Genomic DNA, 21,324 nt, shown 5'->3' with positions numbered 1-21,324 from the left:
GATCCCTGAGTAGGGAAGACACCCTGGTGGAGGGCAGAGCAACCTACTCCAGTATTCTTGCCTGGAGAATCCCATGGACAAAGTAGCCTGACAGGCTACAGTCCAAAGGGTTGCACAGAGTTGGACACAACTGAAGTGTCTTAGCACACACATACACACTGTCTTCTAAAAGTTTAAAGATTTCCCTTAATCTCTGTGTGTGTGTGGGTGTGTGGGTGTGAAACACAACCCTTATAGGTAGCCACTTGTTCCAGTCCCATTTATTGAAAAGTTCAAGGTATCTTAATTACTCAATCTTTAATAAGTCCTGGTACCTGTTAAGACACAATAGTGCTCCTGCATTTTCAGAAGTGATGATTATTTTCAACTCTACTTTTCCATATATGGTTTAAGAACACCTTGACATGCTTGATAAATATTTTCTATTCTTGATTTTGATGAGATCTCTTAACATCTTCCCATTTTGCATGATTTTTATTTTAGGTTTTATAGTTTATTCTCTATCAGATTTTACTTCTAGTTTACTAGATGTTATCATTCAAGGGTATTAAATTTTATCAACAATTTCTTTTGTATCCTCTGATATGACTACTTATTTTTGTTTAATGTTAAATCATACACACATGTGATGTTAAATCAGCCCCACAATATGCATGCACAGATGTACATATATATGTGTGCATATATAATATATATAGTATAAACATATACACATGTCTGTCCAATTTTTTGATGGGTAAGTAAGCTGTAGACATCAATATACTCTCTCTCTTTTCCTTTTGAGATAAAATTTACATAAAATGATATGGACAAATCCACAGTTGCCCAGTTTTGTTAAGTACATTCCCCTTTATAACTCAAACACTCTACCAAGAAAGAGGACAAACTTTTTCCATCTTTAACTTACACTAGAATCATCTAGAGACTGCTAAACTATAGAATGGTAGGCCCCAACTTCAGAGTTACTGATTAATTAAATCTGGACAAAAGTCTTAAAATTTTACTTCTAACAAGTCACAGATAATCTTGTTAACTTTTAAAACCACTGATATAGATTATTACCATCACCTTCGAAAATTCCCTCATGTTCCTTTCCATTTGATCCACTGGCTCCCTGCAACCACTCTTCTGATTTTTTTCCATATAGATTAGTATAGCCTCTCCTAGAATTTCGTATAAATAGAATCATAACATGTACTCTTCTGTATAAGACTCTTGTCACTTTGTGTAATACATTTATTATTTACCTATGTTGCTGTTAAGTATCAATAGTTTGTTCCTTTTGACATGCTGTACTATTTAGCTGTATAGATACATTAGGTTTTCTTTAGCCATTTACTGGTTGATGGAGACAAAGACACTATTTGATTGTAAACTCGGACATGAGAAATCAAGCTGCACCTTCAACCCTTTGCTTAGAAATCTCCTCAGCTAAACATCCAGTTTCATCACTTGAAGTCTTCCCTTCACCAAACACTAGAAAAGGAACACAATTTAGCCAAGTGCTTCACCAGATTACAAGGACAGACTGTTCTCTGTTGTCCAATAGCATATTCTTCATTTGCATCTGAGACCACATCACAATAGCCTTTAACCATCCATATTTTTACCAAAATTTTGTACATGATTATATACATCCTGAGAAACGTGTATGCAGGTCAAGGAGCAACAGTTAGAACCGGACATGGAACAATGGACTGGTTCCAAATTAGCAAAGGAGTAGTACGTCAAGGCTGTACATTGTCACTCTGCTTATTTAACTTACATGCAGAGTACATCATGCGAAATGCCAGGCTGGATGAAGCACAAGCTGGAATCAAGATTGCTGGGAGAAATATCAATAACCTCAGATATGCAGATGATACCACCCTTATGGCAGAAAGCAAAAAGCAATTAGAGTCTCTTGATGAAGGTGAAAGAGGAGAGTGAAAAAGCTGGCTTAAAACTCTCACAACACTAAGATCATGGAATCTGATCCCATCAATTCATGGCGAATAGGTAGGGAAACAAAGGAAACAGTGACAGACTTTATTGTCTTGGTTTCCTATGGTGACTGCAGCCATGAAATTAAAAGATCCTTGCTCCTTGGAAGAAAAGCTATGACAACCCTAGACAGCGTATTAAAAAGCAGAGACATCACTTTTCCGATAAGCAGCCTGCGGTGACCTCTAAAAATGGTGCGCTATTCACTTGACCCAGAAAACCCCACAAAATCATGTAAATCAAGAGGTTCAAATCTTCATGTTCACTTTAAGAACATTCGTGAGAAGTGCCCAGGCCATAAAGGGTATGCATATCCGAAAAGCTTGCGAGTATCTGAAGGATGTCACTTTAAAGAAGCAATGTGTGCCATTCCATTGTTACAATGGTGGAGTTGGTAGGTGTGCACAGGCTAAACAGTGGGGCTGGATGCAGGATCAGTGGCCCAAAAAGGGTGCTGAATTTTACTGCACGTGCTCAAAAATGCAGAGAGTAATGCTGAACTTAAGGGCTTAGATGTAGAATCTCTCGTCACTGAGCACATCCAGGTGAACAAAGCCCACAGGATGTGGCTCAGGACTTACAAAGCTCGTAGTTGGATCAACCCCTACCTGAGCTCTCCCTGCCACATTGAGATGATCCTTACTGAAAAAGAACAGATTGTTCCTAAACCAGAAGAGGAGGTTGCACAGAAGAAAAACATATCCCGGAAGAAAGTGAAGAAACAAAAACTTAAGGCCCAGGAATAAAGGCCACAAAAAATAAATGCAAATAACAGTAAAGGAAAGAAAAAGGCAGAGACATCACTTTGCCAATGAAGTTCCATCTAGTCAAAGCTATGGTTTTTCCAGTAGTCATGTATGGATGTGAGAGTTGGACCATAAAGAAGGCTGAGCATCAAAGAATTGATGCTTTTGAACTGTGGTGTTGGAGAAGACTCTTGAGAGTCCCCTTGGACTGCAAGGAGATCAAACCAGTCAATCCTAAAAGAAATCATTGGAAGGACTGATGCTGAAGCTCCAATACTTTGGCTACCTGATACAAAGAGCCAACTCATTAGAAAAGTCCCTTAATTATTAGCATAAGCTTAACCAGGTCAGGACTCCAACTGCAGCTCCTGTACCAGATGAGATGTCAGTGCTTCAACCAATTAACATCCTCTGGAACCTGGTGTATAGCTAATCATCTGTAAGATACCTTTTTTCCTCATCCTTGTTAAAGGCCCACCAGAAGCAGTTTGCTTTTAACTGGCAAGGCCAGAAATGTACTGCACCGTCTCAGGGGTAGCTTAACTGCCCAGTCTTACATTATAATTTAGTTTGTATGACGCTGATTATCTTTCACTTTAACATGACATCACACTGGCCCATTACATTGATGACATTATGCCAACTGCACATAGTAAGCAAAAAGGAACAAGTACACTGGAGTTATTCGTAGAATGTGCGTGTGAAAGGGTGGGGAATATATCCAACAAACATTTAGGGGTCTTCTACTTCTAAGAAATTCCTGGGGGCTTAGTGGTGTGGGACATGGTGTGATGTCCACTGTAAGTAAAGAATAAGATGTTGCATTTGGTCCTTTCTATAACCAAAAAAGAACTCAATGCCTTAGTGAGTTTCTGAATTTTGGAGGCTTATTCCTCATTTGGGTATATTATTCTGGCCCATTTACTGAGTAACCTGAGAAGCTGCCAGTGCTGAATGGGGCACAGAACAGAAGGCAGCTCTGGAAAGGCAGGTCCAGGCTGCTGTGCAAGCTGCTTTGCCACTTATGTCACAGATCAGCAGCACTGAGGTGTCAGTGGCAGATATGGCTGCTGACTAGAGCCTCTGCCAAGCCTCTATAAGTGAACTGCAGTATAGGTCCTCAGGATTTTGGAACAAAGCCCTGCCACCCTCTGGGATAACCACTCTCTTTTTGAGAAATAGCTCTTGGCACACTACTTGGCCTTAGTAGATACTGAATGCCTACCCATGGGCCACCAAAATCATCATGCATTCTGAGCTATCCATCATAAACTTCCTCAAAGACTGCCTCACCAAGCCACAAAGCTGGGTGTGCAAAGCACCATTCTATCATCAAAGGGAAGCAGTGTACACACGATTAGGTCAGAGCAGGCTGAAGGGCACAAGTTAATTACATGAAAAAGTGGCCAAAATGCCTATGGTTCCTATCCTGCTACACTGCCTTCTCTCAGCCTGCACCTCTGGCCTCAGTTGACCACAGGGAGTATCCTCGGTTTACAGATGGGTCTACACAACATGCAGGGATCACCCCAAAGTGGACAGTTGCAGCAATACAGCCCCTTTCTGGGACATCCCTGAAGGACAGTGGTGAAGAAAAATTCCCCCACTGGGCAGAACTTCAAGATGTGCATCTCGTTCACTTTGCTTGGAAAGACAAATGATCAAAGTCGGTGACAAGGGAATCTGAAAAAGAGGCATCTCTGAATGGTAAAATATTTATATTCCACATGAATGTTCACCAAAGGGTGGCCTCAACAGATAAGGGTCTTAAAAATCAACTGGATAGGATGACTTGCTCTGCAGATACCTTCTCCAAGTAATAGCCTCTTTTCGCAGCCACTCCTGTCCTCACCCAATGGGCTCATGAACAAACTACGTGTGGTAGCAGAGATGGAGGTCATGCTTAAGCTCAGCAACACGGACTTCTACTCACCAAGGCCACACTATCTATGGTCCACTCTGCCAGCAGTAGAGAACAACACTGAGTTTCTGATATGGAACAACTCCCTGGGATTACCAGCCAGCTACCTGGTGGCAGGTTGATTACAATTAGGCTGCCTCCATCATGGAAGGGGCAGCATTTTGTTCATACTGAAACCGGCACTCTTGATATATTTTTGCCTTTTCTGTATCAATACTTCTACCAAAACTACCACCTATGGACTTACAGGATACTTTATCTACCATAATATTTGTTGTTCAGGCTCTAAGTCATGTCTGACTCTTTGCAACTCCCTAACTGCAGCACTCTAGGCTTCTCTGTCCATCACTACCTCCCTGACTTGCTCAAACTCCTGTCCATTGAGTCAGTGATGCCATCCAACGATCTCATCCTCTGTCATCCCCTTCTCCTCTTGCCATAACTCCACACAAACCTGCTTTGATTAAGAAAAGCACTTCAGCACAAAAGAAGTACAGCAGTGAGCCCATGCTCATATTCCATGTTTCCCACCATTCTGAAACAGCTGACTTGACAGAAGGTGGATACAGCCTTTTACAAACTCAGTTACAACATCAGATAGGGGGCAATATCTTGCTGTGGCTGGGGCAAGATTCTCCAGCAGGCTCCTATGCTCTGAATCAGCATCCAATACATGGTGATGTTTTGTCTATAGCCAGGATTCATGGTCCAGAAATCAAGAGGTGGAAATTTGAAAGGCATCACTCACTCAAATTTGCTAATCAATCATTTGCTATATGAATGACTAGCAAAATTTCTGCTTCCATTCCAGTGACTTTATGTTCTGCTGGCCTGGAGAGAGGTTCCAGAGAGAGGAATTTTTGTACCAGAAGACATAATAAGAATCCCACTGAACTGAAAGACTGTCAGTCAACTACTATGCACTCTTTATGCCTCTGAATCAACAAGTAAAGAAAGGAGCTGGGCTTTCCAGGTGGTAAAGAACTGTCTGCCAACGCAAAAGAGCTACAAGACACAGGTTTGATCCCTGGGTCGGGAAGATTCCCTAGAGGAGGGCATGGCAACCACTTCAATATTCTTGCTAGAGAATCCCCTGGAGAGAGGAGCCTGGTGGGCTACAGTCCAAAAGGTCACAGAGTTGGAAACAACTGAACATGCATGCACCAAAAAGAAACTAGTGTAATATTCCACAATGGAGGTACATAAGAGTATGTTTGGAATGCAAGAGATCCCTTGGGCCATCTCTTAGTAATAATACCAACTATGACCACATTATCAGTTATAGATACAAGGACTTTGTCATGAGTATTTCCTGCTTATTTTGTCATAAATACGTGTGTGTGTTGTATGTATGCAAGGTGGGGAGAGGGACAGGAAGAGAGAGACTGAGGGAGGGAAAGTGAGAAAATGTCTTTCTTCCCTCCCACCTCCTATTTCCTTACCACAGAACATAAAGTATATTGATTTTATATCAAAGTATTTAAATGTTATTATAAACTGACATGGTAGTAATTAAATTATGGGATGTGAAGGAGAAGAATAAACATTACTCAAGGACTTCTTCTGGGAAAGGGGTTAGTGAATTTTTGGTTGTATGCAGGATAGCTGTATCATGTTAGATAGAATCATGACTTTGTTATTGTCTTTATTTGGAGATTTAGTATGGTATAAAGAGATGTATCAATATATGGGTGCCAAGTTAACAAAGGGTAGAGCTGTGATGATTAATTTTAAGCATTAACTTGGTTGGGCCAAAGGATGCCCAGTTATCTGGTTAAACATTATTACTGGATGTGTTGGTAAGTGAGGGTAGTTCTAAATGAGATTAGCACTTGAATTGGTGGACTCAGCATAGCAGATTGTCCTCTCCAATGTGGGTGGGCCTGAAAAGAACACAAGGTAGAGGAAGGAAGAATCCAACCATTCTCTGATCACCTGAGCTGGGACACTGGTCTTCTTTCACATTTGAACTGGGATTTATACTACCTGCTTCTGTGGTCCAGGCCTCAGGACACAGAACAAACTACACACTCGGGGCTTTTCTGGGTCTCCAGTTTGCCGACAGATTGCGGGATTTGAGAGGCTCCATAGTCACATGAGGGGCTTCCCTAGTGGCTCAGCGGTAAAGAATCCGCCTGCATGGAAGAGACATGGCTTCAGTCGCTGCACTGGGAAGATTCCTTGGGAAAGAAATGGCAATCCACTCCAGTATTCTTGCCTGGGATGGCAGGCTACAATCCATGGTTGCACAAGAGTCAGGACTGACTTAGTGACTAAATGACAACAACAATCACACAAGACAGTTCTTATAATAAATCATTCCTCTGTCTCTGTTTTTCAGTATTTAGTTGGTTCTGTTTCTATTGAGAATATAATATTCTAGAAGAGATGACTGATATATATCCTTTCTGAGTAAATCCCTGGCCCCCTGAAACTACTCTTCTGAATTTTTTCAATACAGATTAGTTTTGCCTCTCCTTAAACTTCATATAAATGGTATCAGAATATGTACTCTCCTGTGTAAGGCTTCCTTCATTCTGCAGAGTGCTTTAATAAATGTCTATACTGTTGTATGTATTAGCAGTCTGCGCTTCTATGATGTGGAGCACTATCAAATTATATGAATATTGATATAGTCATTTTTCTATTCATTCACTGATTGATGGCAATAAGAGTATTTGATTGTAAACTTCAAGAGGCAGATCTTATTTTGGATTACAAAGGCCAGGAAAAGATGAAATGTAGGCTATTTAAGTTTTCTCATTGCCTGCATTTTCCTGTAAACTAAAAAAAAGGGGGTGGTGGTGCTGTAGTCTTAGAACATAAGCAATGAAAATGAGTGGCACTGCAAAATTAATTTTGTGTACCCACTATAGGTTATGATAGTGATTTACACTGACTGGACCACTTTTTAGAAAAAAAAAAGAACTTTCATGATTTAACTTTTCCACATACTACTGAAAAAATTCAAAAGAAACCATGAATTCATTAAAAGTTAAAAGGGACATCAGTCTCCATACATTAAAAAAATGTGTGTATGTGTGTGTGTATACTTTTATATATACTATATGTGACATTCTAACATTATGTAGTCAGCGGCAGAGTTTGATGCCTATGTAAATATGAAGTTATTTCATGTAGTACTTAAAATTTCCCAAGGCTATCACATTCCACAAATTGGGAATCACTATCTATATGAAGTCAAACCAACACAAAAATAACAATGAGATGTATCTAAAATTGGACAGAATGGAATGTGTATACATGAGCTCATGTGGAAATAGTAAGAATGTTGATTATTTTTGATTCAAGAATTTAAAATAATTCCAGCAGTCCCTTCTTTGTATCCTCAAGCTTTTCTGCAAATTTATGCAGTGTTGTTATTACCGTTAGAGTGATTATACCTCCATCATATATTTATACAAATATTTTAATAAAATGTCCTTTACTTTATAAAACTAAACTCTGCTAGTTTAATGACTATATCCAGGAAGTCACAATGTCATTTAGACAAATTGTTGGCAGAAACTAAAGCAGGAAAGCAAAAAACAGGGAGGAACAGAAAGAGCAATGAGCTTAAAAGAGGACTAGAGAGTAAAGATATAAAGAGTATAAAACTAGTGCCAAGAAGTTATAAATCTAGTGTTCACTTATCTACTTCCAACCTGCCAATAACACACAGGAATATTACCTTAGATTCTTTTTACTAACAACATTTCTGAGAGCTATACTAGTATCATATGAAACATGGGTGTAGAGCTTTCTAGAAATTATTGTGTCCCCTTTGGAATGATTGACACAAATATAACTAAGATGGTCATAAGGCTCTATAATACAGTTAATTATTTGACTTATGGGGGAAAGGGTATCAAATATATCATGTAAAATTATAAAATGGAAGATGATTGCTAAAGAGAGTCTAAAATGTCACAGACTGGATAACGTAAGCAAACACCATGAGGGTACTTAAAAAAGGCGTCCTGAACTTTTTTTAAAGGTAACATATTACTAAACACTACCAAAGGGTTAAACTTAAAAAGACGGACAATACCACGTATTGATGACAATGTGGATCAACTGGAATATTGCTGGTGGAAATGCAAAATGGTTCAGCCATTTTGGAAAAACAGCCTGGCAGTTTCTCACTCACATGACCCAGTAATCACGACCATGGGAATTGACCCAAGAGAAATGAAAACACCCAACTTCACAAGAATATGCACACAAGTAGCATTATTCATTAACAGCCTGAACTGGGAACAACTTGTAAGTCCTTAAGTTTGTGAATTAACAGAGAAATTATGATACATCCATACTATTGCTATTACTCAGCAATAAAAAGGAATAAAACAATATACCAGCAACATTCTGCTAGAAGTCAAACACAAAAGACTACATGCTGTATGATTCTCTGGACATGAAATTCTACAAAGGGGACAACAATATAGTGACAAAAAAGTGAATGCGTGGTTTCCCAGGGTTGGGGGAGAAGAGCAACTACTACAAAGAGGCACAAGAAAACTTTCTAAGAGTGATATTCTTTACATCATTGTAAATAATTATTAAAATTAGTCAGGTTGAACACTTAAAATTGGTTAACATTTCTGCATGTAAATTATGTTTCAATAAAATAATTTGGTTGATTATTAAAAATGTTGCTAAATATAGTTTAACTAAAAGTATTGTTAAAAATTAAAAAGTAAAGAAATAGAACAGATAGTAAATTGTTGACATATCAAACAGAAAAAACTATTTCACGATAGACTTTTAATGGTATGTGTTTAATGAGCTATAGATAAAAAGAAATGTAAAAAAAGTCTTATACTGTATCTAGTAATCTTAATGTTAATATAATAGGGCAAAGCTAATAGGAAATTCAGAGAAGGCAATGGCAACCCACTCCAGTACTCCTGCCTGGAAAATCCCATGGACAGAGAAGCCTGGTAGGCTGCAGTCCACGGGGTCGCTAGGAGTCGGACACGACTGAGCGACTTCACTTTCACTTTTCACTTTCATGCATTGGAGGAAATGGCAACCCACTCCAGTATTCTTGCCTAGAGGATCCCAGGGACGGGGGAGCCTGGTGGGCTGCCGTCTATGGGGTCGCACAGAGTTGGACACGACTGAAGTGACTTAGCAGCAGCAGCAGCAATGGGAAATTATTTTTGGAAATAAGATTTTTAGCCTAAAAGAAATAATAAGATAAAAGGAGCAGAATCTCATAGTCTTAAATTTGAATTAAAAATATTAATTCTTGATTTATTTTTTCTTTCTAAATAAATATATATATTTCTAGCTCTATCCTCTGAAAAAGTCCAAAGCTATGATAACCCATTAGCAATGACTATCCACAGCACCCAGATTATTCCCACAAAAGGCAATCAGGGCTCTTAGGAAAAAATGGCTGAGTTCAGATTTGGGACAGAAAATGCATAAGCCAAGTCTGGGGAATCTTGCAGAGACAGAAAGTAATCAGGCTACAAAAGCGTAATGAGGTTATACCAAAAAGGTACAAAATCGACTTGAAGGGAAAACTCATTATTCTGAAAACTGGTAAGTAATGGGAAAAAATAGAGTACTTTCCCTGCCTTTCTGGTACAAACTTTATTTCACAGCAACTAAATTTTCAGGATAAAATTCCTCTTTAAAGAAGAATCCTTGCCAATTAATATGGGATAAATAAAATAATTTGAAAAAAAAATCAGCATTTTGCAATTTGTAATGAAAATAATGAACCTAGGTAATGATCATTCGAAACCTATCATAAAAGACTTTATGAAAGATTAAGCACACAGTCAAAATCACTGAAAATGGGACAACCAAACATTACGTGCCTTTTGATGTGCGGCAACAATATTTAGCATCACTTGTGAAGTATTCTTGTCTGTTTTCTGAAAACTGAACTTCAATATCAATAAACCTCTAGATCTAAATTAAAGAGTTTACAGAAAAAAAATGGTGGACAGAGGAACACTAAAATGACACCAGAAAGAGATCTATGAAATCTAGAATATGGGACACTCCACAGGAAAACGTAAGTGGCATGAGAAAAGGAACAGTGAAAGCTGACTTTTATAGACTAAGACTTAAGAGTCATGTCAACCAAAGCAACGGCAAGTCAACTATGAAAACATATTTTTGAGACAATCAGGGAAATGTGAACACTGAATAATTATTACATGTTAGGAAATAATTTTATTAATAGTTATTTTGATACAGATGACAAAGATACTCTGGTTTTTCCAAAAAAGTCATCTCTGTTAGAGACAGATATTAAAGTATTTATGAGTGAAATGATATAAAGTATGGGATTTTCTTTAAAAGTGTTACAGCCAGAGAAAATTAAAAAAAAAAAATAGATGGGGGTGGGAAAGAGAAAATAGGATATTAGGAAAATGCTAACAACTTTTGAAGCTGGGTAATGAGCACTTCTATTTGAAAATTCTTAAATAAAAAAATTCATAAGGAGCTAAATATTTCCATGTATAAAATTTTTAAAGAACACTAATTGTGGTTTAATCCTATACTACTATAGGGCATTCTATATTATTTTAAAAAATGTCAAATAATGTAAACATATATTTAATGCAATCTATATACCTATTTATAGATCTCATGTCTATCATCTAGATTAAAGGGATTAAAAATTATCTAGAAGGATGAGAAGAGAGAATATTAATATTAGTTATTCAGAAAACTTACTTGTAGCAAGCAACTGAACAACTGATTAAATAAGGGTATTAAACAAAACATTCACCCTAATACATTGAAATAAATTTTCCCTATCACAAAGTAAACACTTTAAAAAAAACTGAAAAATTTCTTTCAAATCGTGAAGTCTACAAATACTCACATTTTGAAGAAGCTGCTCAAACCAGTCATATCCAGTATCTCTGCATGCTGCAACCTAAGGAGAAAAATATGGTGCACCTATCAAAATTAGAAATTTACATTAAAACATACTTTTGCTATGCTATAGTCTCAAGAATAAAAACGTTCAAAGTTCTAAATTTAAAAAATTATTTTCATACTTATGGACATAGGGAAGGGGAGGAGAGGGTGAGATGTATGGAAAAAGTAACGAGGAAACTTACATTACCATATGTAAAATAGACAGCCAATGGGAATTTGCTGTGTGACTCAGGAAACTAAAACAGGGGCTCTGTTTCAATCTAGAGGGGTGGGATGGGGAGGGAGATGAGATAGGGAGGGAGATGAGAGATCAAACGGGAGGGGATATATGTATACCTATGGCAGATTCATGTTGAGGTTTGACAGAAAACAAAATTCTGTAAAGCAATTATACTTCAGTAAAAAATAAAAAGAAAAATAAGAAAAGAAAAATTTTTTTAAAGTGATTGTGGATTAAATGATTAGAACTAAAAAGAAATTATTTTCAAATAAACTAATTTTTTTTTCAGTGAGCCAATAATCTACCATGTTAAAGAACTTTACTCCAAAAGTATATTAGAAGCCATTCAAGATATTCACTTAATGTATTAAAATTAAAAATGGTATTACATTTTGAATAGTATATTGAATCACACACTATCAGGAAATCTGTAAGGTCTAAAACAATAAAAATGCAAATGTTTGCTTCTTATTTTCCTTCTAGGTAGAAGATTTAAAGACATTAGTAAAACAGAGATGATCATGTAATCCATAATATAAAAATTCTTAAGTTCAAAACATGAAAAGCATTCTGGGTCAAAAAAATTATAGTTTATGTGTATAATAAAACATGAAATAAATTTTAATTCATGTATTCTGGAAAAAGTAGAAATTACGGTCTCATTTCAGGTTGCTATTCATGGGTTATTATATCTTTTCATCTACTTCTCATTTCCCTTTCAGTTTTCAATCACTGGAAGAGTCTGGAGATTTTTAATATCAGTGCTTTAGACAATGGATGCCCAAAAAAAGTGGGGGTAGGTAGAAATACCACTCTCATCTTATTTGCATTCCTTGAGTTATCTCCAGAAATATGTAATAAGGGAAGTATCAGAGGGTAACCAAGTATCTTGTTATTGTCTCTTCCTTTATAAGACAAGGCAGGCCTCAGTGAGGTTTGCACCCACAGGAACCACCCTTGTTTCAGTCCTTCCTTACCACATCAGTGATATTTAAAATCTTCCTTGTCATTGCTTCTTTGTCATTGTGTGGAGTTGGAGTAAACCAGAGTTTTTGGAATGTTTCATTTACTAATTTCTAGAAGAAAGAAAAATTTCAAACTAATAAGTACAATAAATGTGGCAAAATTCTTAATCCCAAATTCTCATTAAAGCCCAAAGCAAAAGTATATATGTATGTGTGTGTGTGTGTGTGTTTGTGTGTATATAGATATAGATATTTAAAACCCTGAAATTTCTGGTATGACATCCTCAGTTTCAAAAAGATCACCAATTAACTTATAAAAATTAGAATTTTTTCCAGTTTGGCCAAGATTTTAAATGGGTTAATAATATGCCAATGCAGGAGATGTTAAGAAAGACTCGGGTTCGATCCCTGGGTCAGGTGATCCCCTGAAGGAGAGCATGGCAACTCACTCCAGTATTCTTACCTGAAGAATCCCATGGACAGAGGAGCCTGGAGGGCTACAGTCCACAGGGTCACAAAGAGTCAGACATGACTGAAGCGACTTAACACAATACTATGTCTAGTATAGAAATGCTGGATATAATGCACTTAAATGCTTTTGATCAAACTAAAAAATACTTTTGCTGTTTTGGTAGATGTTGTTAAAAAACAAAACAAAATCAAAACCCCAAAAAGAAATATAGGGACAATCACATATACATAGATTCACTAATGAACTCTAACTTTCAACAAAATATTTACTAATTTAGAAAACCAAGCACATACCATATGAAAATCAATTTAATTTGAAATAAATTTCCTATATACAATGTAATCTCTACAATGACATTAAATATTACAATTGCCAAATTGGTTTGATAAGATCAGATTTCATTAACTAATGCAGGACCTCGAAATAAAAATACCTAAACATGTCTTTTTCTTCAATTTATAGTCTATAATATTGACTTACTTGTATAGTTTTTATATATACATAATTAACAAAACTTATATATATAAAGCAAACATTTAAATTACTTGGGCTTTCCTGGTGGCTCAGCGGTAAAGAATCTGCCTGCACTGCAGGAGACACAGGAGACTTGGATTCGATCTCCAGGTTGGGAAGATTCCCCCGGAGGAGGTCATGGCAACCCACTCCAGTATTCTTGCCTGGAGAATCCCATGGACTACAGAGGAGCCTGGTGGGCTACAGTCCATATGGTTGCAAAGAGCTGGACACAACTGAAGTGACTGAGCATGCACACACATGTAAAACGTAAATGAAAAATCAATTTTTAAAGTAGTCAATGTTTTTAACTTACCTTAATGCCCTCTTCATCATTTACCCTGCGAATCATTTTTACACACATTTCTGTAATTTTTGGAAATGTTGGTTGTTCAATACAGATGTCTCTTAAAATCTTTATCACCCTTTTTCTGACACTGATACCAGTATCCTAGGAACAGAAAGATATTCTAAATGTCAGAAAAACTGAGATGCCAAGGTGTATAAAATTTGATAAAATAAAATTAGAAAATACCCAGAAACAGTATACATACATTTATTAACATGATAAACATGGTCCATATATTTTCTTTTTAAACACATTTATATTAATATTATTATAAATATGAGTTATTTAATTATGCTGTCTTTGCTTTTAAAATGTAATATCCAACATATGGAAAATATTAAACAGCACTGAACACAAGAGGAGTGTATAAGCTTGCCAAAATTAAATGGAGTAACAGACATGAAACTTTGAGGACAGTGTTTGGCACTGAAACAGCATATGAAGTATATTTAACAAAAATGTTTATTTTTAACAAATCTTTCAAACCAGTATCACTATTTTATAATTTATAGCAAATATAAGGAAAAAAGGAACAGACCAAAGGAAACAAAACCATGAAAAAATAACAAGACTGGCTTGCCTTTTTAAATCTCTCAATATCATGGTGGCTATGTGTAAGAAAGAGTTAGAGAATACTCTAAATAAAACAGAGATGAAATACTGTGGTGGATATACATGGGTGTTAACTGTACTATTTTTAACTTAATAGATTTCCATAACTAAATCATCTTTAAATAAAAAGTACTGAATACTCATTGTGCAAAATTATCTCCATTATGTAGTGTAGCAAACATGAAAATATTTTAGGATATATTGGTAAGGTAGATGCTGTCAGAGTTCATTCTACCTGAAAATCCTGTTGTTTGTCCTTCACTCTTGAAAAGAGTAAGACATTAAAAGTGAAAAAATTCTTGTACTTTTTCCTTAAAATTCTTTGTTTCCATCAAGATTTTATGCTAGTTGGAGATGAAATTATCTGTAACTCTCAGTCCCACAGTATAAATATTGGGCTAAAAGTGATAAATTCTTGTCAGTTTAGGAATACTGAAATCCTGTACCCAATGAATCTCTGTTGAGTTACAGAAGAAGTCAATAACCCTGCAGTGGGTGGTATGGAATTTCAACAGATATTTTGTAATGCCAATGTTTCCTTTCATTTCCAAGGAAATACTTCAGGGCCACAGAATTCAATGCCATAGAAGAAAAGAATATCTTAGAATAGCATTTCTTATGTTTGCTCTTAAAACTCAAATAACTTTATTTAGCTTGCAGGTATCTGAGTCTGTCATAATTCAGCTTTCAGGAAATATGCAAATACACATAATAACCAAAAATATTGTCAGACACCAAAGTTCCATATATAGCTCTCACTAATTCTTCCTGTTTATATACATATATATTTATAATTACTCTAGAATCCTATCCAAAACACTTAACTATGTCATGTAGCTACTATCATTTACTCTTTGTATACCAGCATAATCAAAAGCTAATAGTAACTGGTAAAAGGAATCCAATTTTTACCAAAGATGTGCTTTACAATATTAAGCAGCCCTCCTCTTGAAATATGTTCTTCTTTAGAAAGTTGCTACAGTTTATATATTAGGTGAGATAAATACAGAATTGATATCTACTTTTTTACCTTAACATTTTAAAAAAGTGATATTAGGAAGGCAAAATTATATTCATAAATTATAATAAAAGTGACAAAACAAGCATACCAATATTCTTTCAATCAGCATATCATAATACTGTTCAGCAAGCTGAGGTCGACAAAGGACAAATCGACCTAGTAATTCCACTGCTGCTTCTCTGACACTAGTGGAGTTATCCATTAATCGTCCATGAACTCCTCGCTGCATATCCAGCTGAAGAAAAATAAAGAAAATATAACTTATACTAAGTAGAGCTAATATTTTAATTTGAATATAAAAGTCACATAATAAGAATAATTTGTGTTCCTCTTTACCCTTGCTAGAATACTGGGGTCTACAGCAACAACCTCAGATAAACACTTCATGGCTTTTGTTCGAACGGCAATTGCATTTTCACCAAGAACTCGAAGGATCTGCCAAGCAAATATTAACATTTTCATCAATTTTAGAACATGTAACTTTTTAACAAAATACAGAAAGAAAACATGCTAAAAAATATAGAAATATTGAACTTACTTTCCTTCAATTTTTATATATGTAAGTAAAAAGATCTGTTATACTGATCCAAAGTTTTCACTTAAAACACTAAGGTATGGTGTTCTATACTTTATGGCCTTTCCTTTCTTCTGTCATTCTCAATTAAACTTGTTTTTTTATTGCTATGCTTCATTTGCAAGAAACTGTAGGCCCACTGAAAACTTTCTATGTGTAACTTTAATCAAGGACATTTTGTATCATTTAAATAATAATTTTGGTAACTGAATAATTTGTTTTTATAACATCAATCACTCTAACTATACCATCACTCTACCTGTACCATACAGATACATATCCACTTATCTGTAAAACAAGAATCAACAGGTAAAAGGCATGCAGAACAAACATATTTTAACAAATATGGAACAAAGAAACAAATGTTATTTTCATGATTTTTTAAAAATATCTGTTCTCAACAATGAACAGACATTACACACAAGTTTCCAGAATTAGAAAAATCAGTATCACTGTATAAGGAATTCTGGTCCAGTTTACCTGTGTCAAATAAATATCAAAGCTCTGGGCAAACGGCCTCATAGAGGCCAAGTATCGAACAATCAAACAAGCGTCATCATAGTCCACAGTATCAGAGTTCATTCTGTAATGAAAAGTCATTAAATTGTAATTAATTTAATTTTTTTGTAAAGTAGGTAAATAGATATCAAAGAGACAACTGAAAACATTGGATCTTTTCTTTTTGGATCTTACTTTAATGTGCTGAACTGAGAAGGTGTGGTTTTGATAATGCTTCTAAGAAACTTCTTCCGGTTTTCAGCTCGATGCATAATTTGACCAGTTGTCTCAACTTCCTTTGCATGATGTGACCCTTCAGATGATTCTTCATCTTTTTGTGATTTCATTGCTTTTTCTGTTTCCAGTGTTGTATCACGGAACCACTGGGCAATATAGAATTTACGAGAAAACTGGAAAGAAATTTTAAGGCTTGAGTTTGATGAAATTAGTAACAAAATTTCCAACCTACTGACAAAGTGTTCACAATCAGAAACACAATTATCAAGGTTTACTTTAAAAAGAAAAGTTTAGAACACATGGATAAAACACTGAAGGTAGAAGACTATAGTTACTTTCAAAATTTTACCTTACTTCTTTAAGAAATATACAGCCAATTATTACTGAACTATATTAACACTAAGGTACATGTATAACCTGTTCCTGAGTTTTTTCCCCTCCACTGTATTGAGAAATAATTGACATACATCATTGTAGAGTCTGTTCCTTTCCACAAAGACTGAAAACCTATAGTAGTTGGATGAATAGCTTTAGCTATTTCCAACCTCTTTAATTCTCCAACTTCTGTAGATGCATATCCCATCAATTAAAAAAAATTAAAAGTGCCCCAATATAGGGTATAAATTTTACATACAAGCTTATTTTACTAATATTTTGGATATATATTAAAAAAAGAGAATTAAGGATTATATTTAATATATACATATAAAATTCTAATCATTTTATAAAAATTCACTTTTTATATGCTAATAAATTATTTCATACACTACCTGGGTCAATGATCTTTGTCTCAAAGATAAAACATGAAAAGATTTCGGATTACCCAAGTCACATAATATTAGGACACAACTATATCTCTATCAGAATTTGACTATCACATATTTCTATTTCAAAAATTAATATTCCAATACTGCTCTCCTCTTCATGACATTCTCAATTTTCTTTCAGACCAAATTTGAAATAAACATGTGAACATTACAAAATAAGGAATAGAATCCTACCACCAGTGAAGGATCAGTCTCCGTGTTTTCATCCAAGTAATCAAGCAATGCTTTTTGCAATTGCTGTATTTCATCTTCCCCTCCGGAAACCTGTAAAACAAATCAGGTAATAACACAAAGATATTACTAATATATTTTAACAAATCATCCACTCACAAACAGAAATCTGAGGGAAAAAAATCTTATAAAAGATAAAAAATGTATAGGTATAGTTAACTAAAAGGAAGAAACAGAAGAATACTGTTTTTTGAAAAACATTATCTACTGATAGATCAGGTTACTTTTATGAATTACATGTTAACTTTTTATAAAGAAGCTCATAGGGAGCTGACATAATAATTATTAGAAAAATGTGTATGTAAATCTTCAGAGGTAGGAACCTCCTACCACTGGTTTTCTATTTGGTAAGAGACACCTCCAAACTTCTAATCTAGTAAATGCAAACTGTTACTTGTATTGTTATGTATTATGGATATCTTTGAGATATTATTTTAAAAGAACATTCTGAAAGGGAAATATTTGTAATTAATACAAAATACTTTATGTCACAAGGATCAAATATACAGTAGGTATATTTGAGCTGTTCATTCGATCTGGAAGCAGGAAGAGACTGAGTCTTTAGGTCCTGTCAAGAACAATGTTGTTGTTTAATTGCTAAGTTGTGTCCAACTCTTTTGAGACCCCATGAACTGTAGCCTGTCAGGTTCCTTTGTCCATGGGATTTTCCAGGCAAGAATACTGGAGTGAGCTGCCATTTCTTTCTCTAGGGGATCTTCTAGACCTAGGGATCGAACCTGTGGCTCCTGCATTGGGTACGCAGATATTTTACCACTGAGCTCCCAGGAAAGCGCTTTCAAGAACAATACAGAGCAGGAAATTAACTGTGAGTTGACATTAATGTCTATAGCTTATACTCTGGTTTTACCTGTGTGAAATGCCAAATATATGGTTTAGATTATATATCTAAGCAGAAAACAAAGATGAAAATAACCTGTGTTCTGAGAGTGTAGTGAAATGGATATATTCAGAATGGTTTTTATTTAGTTGCATCTGGGGTATCGATTTTTCTTCTTTAAATTTTCAATTTTATATTGGAGTATAGCTGATTTAACAGTGTTGTGGCAGGGTCAGGGAGACAGCAAAAGGACTCAGCCTACATATAAACATATCCATTTCTGCCCAAACTACCCTTCCATACAGGCTGCCACATTAACACTGAGCAGAAGTTTCTGTAGTACACAGTGGGACTTTGTTGGTTATCCATTTTAAATATAGTTGTGTATACCTGATTCAGTAATTCTAGGGAGACTCCTGAGAATCTGCATTTCTAACAAGTTCCTAGGTGATATAAAAGTTGGTGCTGCTTGTCTAGGGAATCATATTTTGAAATTCTAGGGTAATGGTGACATCCTGTCTGCTCAAAATGCTTCAAAAGAAAATAAAAATGAATATACAAACACATATGTATGTATATTCTAAAAGAGAATAATAAAGCAAATGCTAACCACTAAAGAAATCTGGATGAAAGATTTGTGGGAGCTTTTTGTGCTATGCTTAAAACTTTTCTGTAAGTTAGAGGCATTTGTCATGGCCAGCATGGATCTGGTTATGGACATTAAAAAAAAAGAGTATAAAGAAAATGAAAAAAGCTTTACATGGCAGGATTACAGATCATTTGGGCTACTTGGTGGCTGAGATGATAAAGAATCCTCCTACAGTGTGGGAGACCTGGGTTCGATCCCTGGCTTAGGAAGATCCCCTGGAAGGGAGCATGGCAACCCACTCCAGTATTTGTGCCTGGAGAATCCCCATGAACACAGCAGCCTGGCGGGCTACAGTCCATGGGGGTCACAAAGAGTTGGATACGACTGTGTGACTAAGCCTACACATATCATTTACCTGTCAATTTTCTTAAGTTATCTTAGTATTACTATCACCTCCTCCACAATTTAAAATAAAAGTATTGCTAAACCAAATAGAAGCTAGTATCATACATTCATAACAGAAGTTTACACACACAAAACAACTTAACTAAGGATTATATAAATCCTTTGAGAGTTTCTGTTATACAGAATTCACCCTAAGGTATATATTTTCTCTGTGGCACTTTCAGATGATTTTATTCTGAATCTACAGAATGAAATCCAACACTAACATAAGAATACCTTAAAAAGTTCTTAACTATTTATGACTTATCCCCATAATGTAAATTCTTTATCTCAATACCTGTTTTAAAATTCGTTCTATAGACCCTTGATCCATTTTGCTTGTAACAGCATCTTTCCTCAGTCGTGCAGCAACAGTTCCAAGGTAATCAAGAGATGCCACTCTTAAAGCCATCTCTGTTGACTTGTTACTGAACTGATGAACCTGCATATGAAAAATAATTTTAACTTAAAATATTTTTAATAGCAGTTTATATAAATTCCATATCTATGCTGTTTTACTTGAAATTTAAACATTTTCCCCCCTGTCATATTGTCCCACAAAGTAATTACCCTTTAAAAATTTTTTGTTTTATTTTTTTGGCCGCATCCTGCACCTTGCAGGATCTCAGTTCCCTGACCATTGACTAAACGTGGGCCATGGCAGTAAAAACCCAGAATACTAACCACTAGGCAACCATGGAACTTCCATTAATTGCCTTTTGAGTTTCCAGAATTTTAACATTTTCATTAAAAAGAAAAAAAAATTATAACTAAGTCTTCCTAAGAACACAGTCACTTTCTTTAAATGTAGGCTCAACTGTATAAAATGGGATTATGACTAAGAACTTCTTAGGCTGGAATTTCAAAGTCTATAAAAAATATCTTGGTTTCAGAATAGTATTAATATATTTTCCAACTGACAGAAAGTAAGGTCCCCAAAGCTCTGTAACAACTACATAAGTCCAAATGTAATTTAAAAATAAAAATCACAATAGCAGTTCCTTGTATTTATTTCCCTAATACGGTATTACATGAGGACTAAAATGTGTCATGTTTTTAGAAGTACTCTTCAAGATGACAGAGTTCATATTAATCAGTTTCATGCTTTGAAATGAATTAACTATAATAACTTATGACTCTGTGTTGAGATGCTTTTAACTAATAATACTTTCAAACAAATAAAAGAAGTTTTTTAAAGCACTGTTATCTTATGTAATGAAATGAAAGCACTAAAAGTCACAACATTTCAAAATTTTATACAAGGTACCGACAGTATTATGTACAGTAATGCACATGCAAAAATAGAGATGCAATGGTCGTATTTCCTTACACATTTTTAAAGAATTCATCATCTGTGAATCAGAGTACATCC

General features: G+C 35.4%; 1 protein-coding gene and 1 pseudogene across 3 annotated transcripts in view; one reads left to right on the top strand and one right to left on the bottom strand.

Moving 5' to 3' along the window:
• Positions 1 to 21,324, bottom strand: part of NIPBL (NIPBL cohesin loading factor) — a 197,574-nt gene that overhangs the window by 25,441 nt on the left and 150,809 nt on the right. For all 3 annotated transcript variants that reach the window (XM_040262351.1, XM_040262349.1, XM_040262350.1), the window contains exons 24-32: positions 20,251 to 20,394; positions 18,025 to 18,114; positions 16,982 to 17,196; positions 16,769 to 16,871; positions 16,051 to 16,149; positions 15,803 to 15,949; positions 14,049 to 14,183; positions 12,760 to 12,858; positions 11,504 to 11,557 (exon numbers count right to left, since the gene is read on the bottom strand). In XM_040262351.1, coding sequence (XP_040118285.1) covers positions 11,504 to 11,557; positions 12,760 to 12,858; positions 14,049 to 14,183; positions 15,803 to 15,949; positions 16,051 to 16,149; positions 16,769 to 16,871; positions 16,982 to 17,196; positions 18,025 to 18,114; positions 20,251 to 20,394 — 1,086 coding nt within the window. The remainder of the gene's footprint in view (positions 1 to 11,503; positions 11,558 to 12,759; positions 12,859 to 14,048; positions 14,184 to 15,802; positions 15,950 to 16,050; positions 16,150 to 16,768; positions 16,872 to 16,981; positions 17,197 to 18,024; positions 18,115 to 20,250; positions 20,395 to 21,324) is intronic.
• LOC120879353 lies at positions 2,128 to 2,729 on the top strand (annotated as a pseudogene).

This window comes from Oryx dammah, unplaced genomic scaffold, assembly GCF_014754425.2.
Source record: "Oryx dammah isolate SB20612 unplaced genomic scaffold, SCBI_Odam_1.1 HiC_scaffold_20, whole genome shotgun sequence".
NCBI lineage: Eukaryota > Metazoa > Chordata > Mammalia > Artiodactyla > Bovidae > Oryx > Oryx dammah.
The sequence above is the reverse complement of the archived record's forward strand: the minus strand, read 5'-3'. Positions and strand labels throughout refer to the sequence as shown.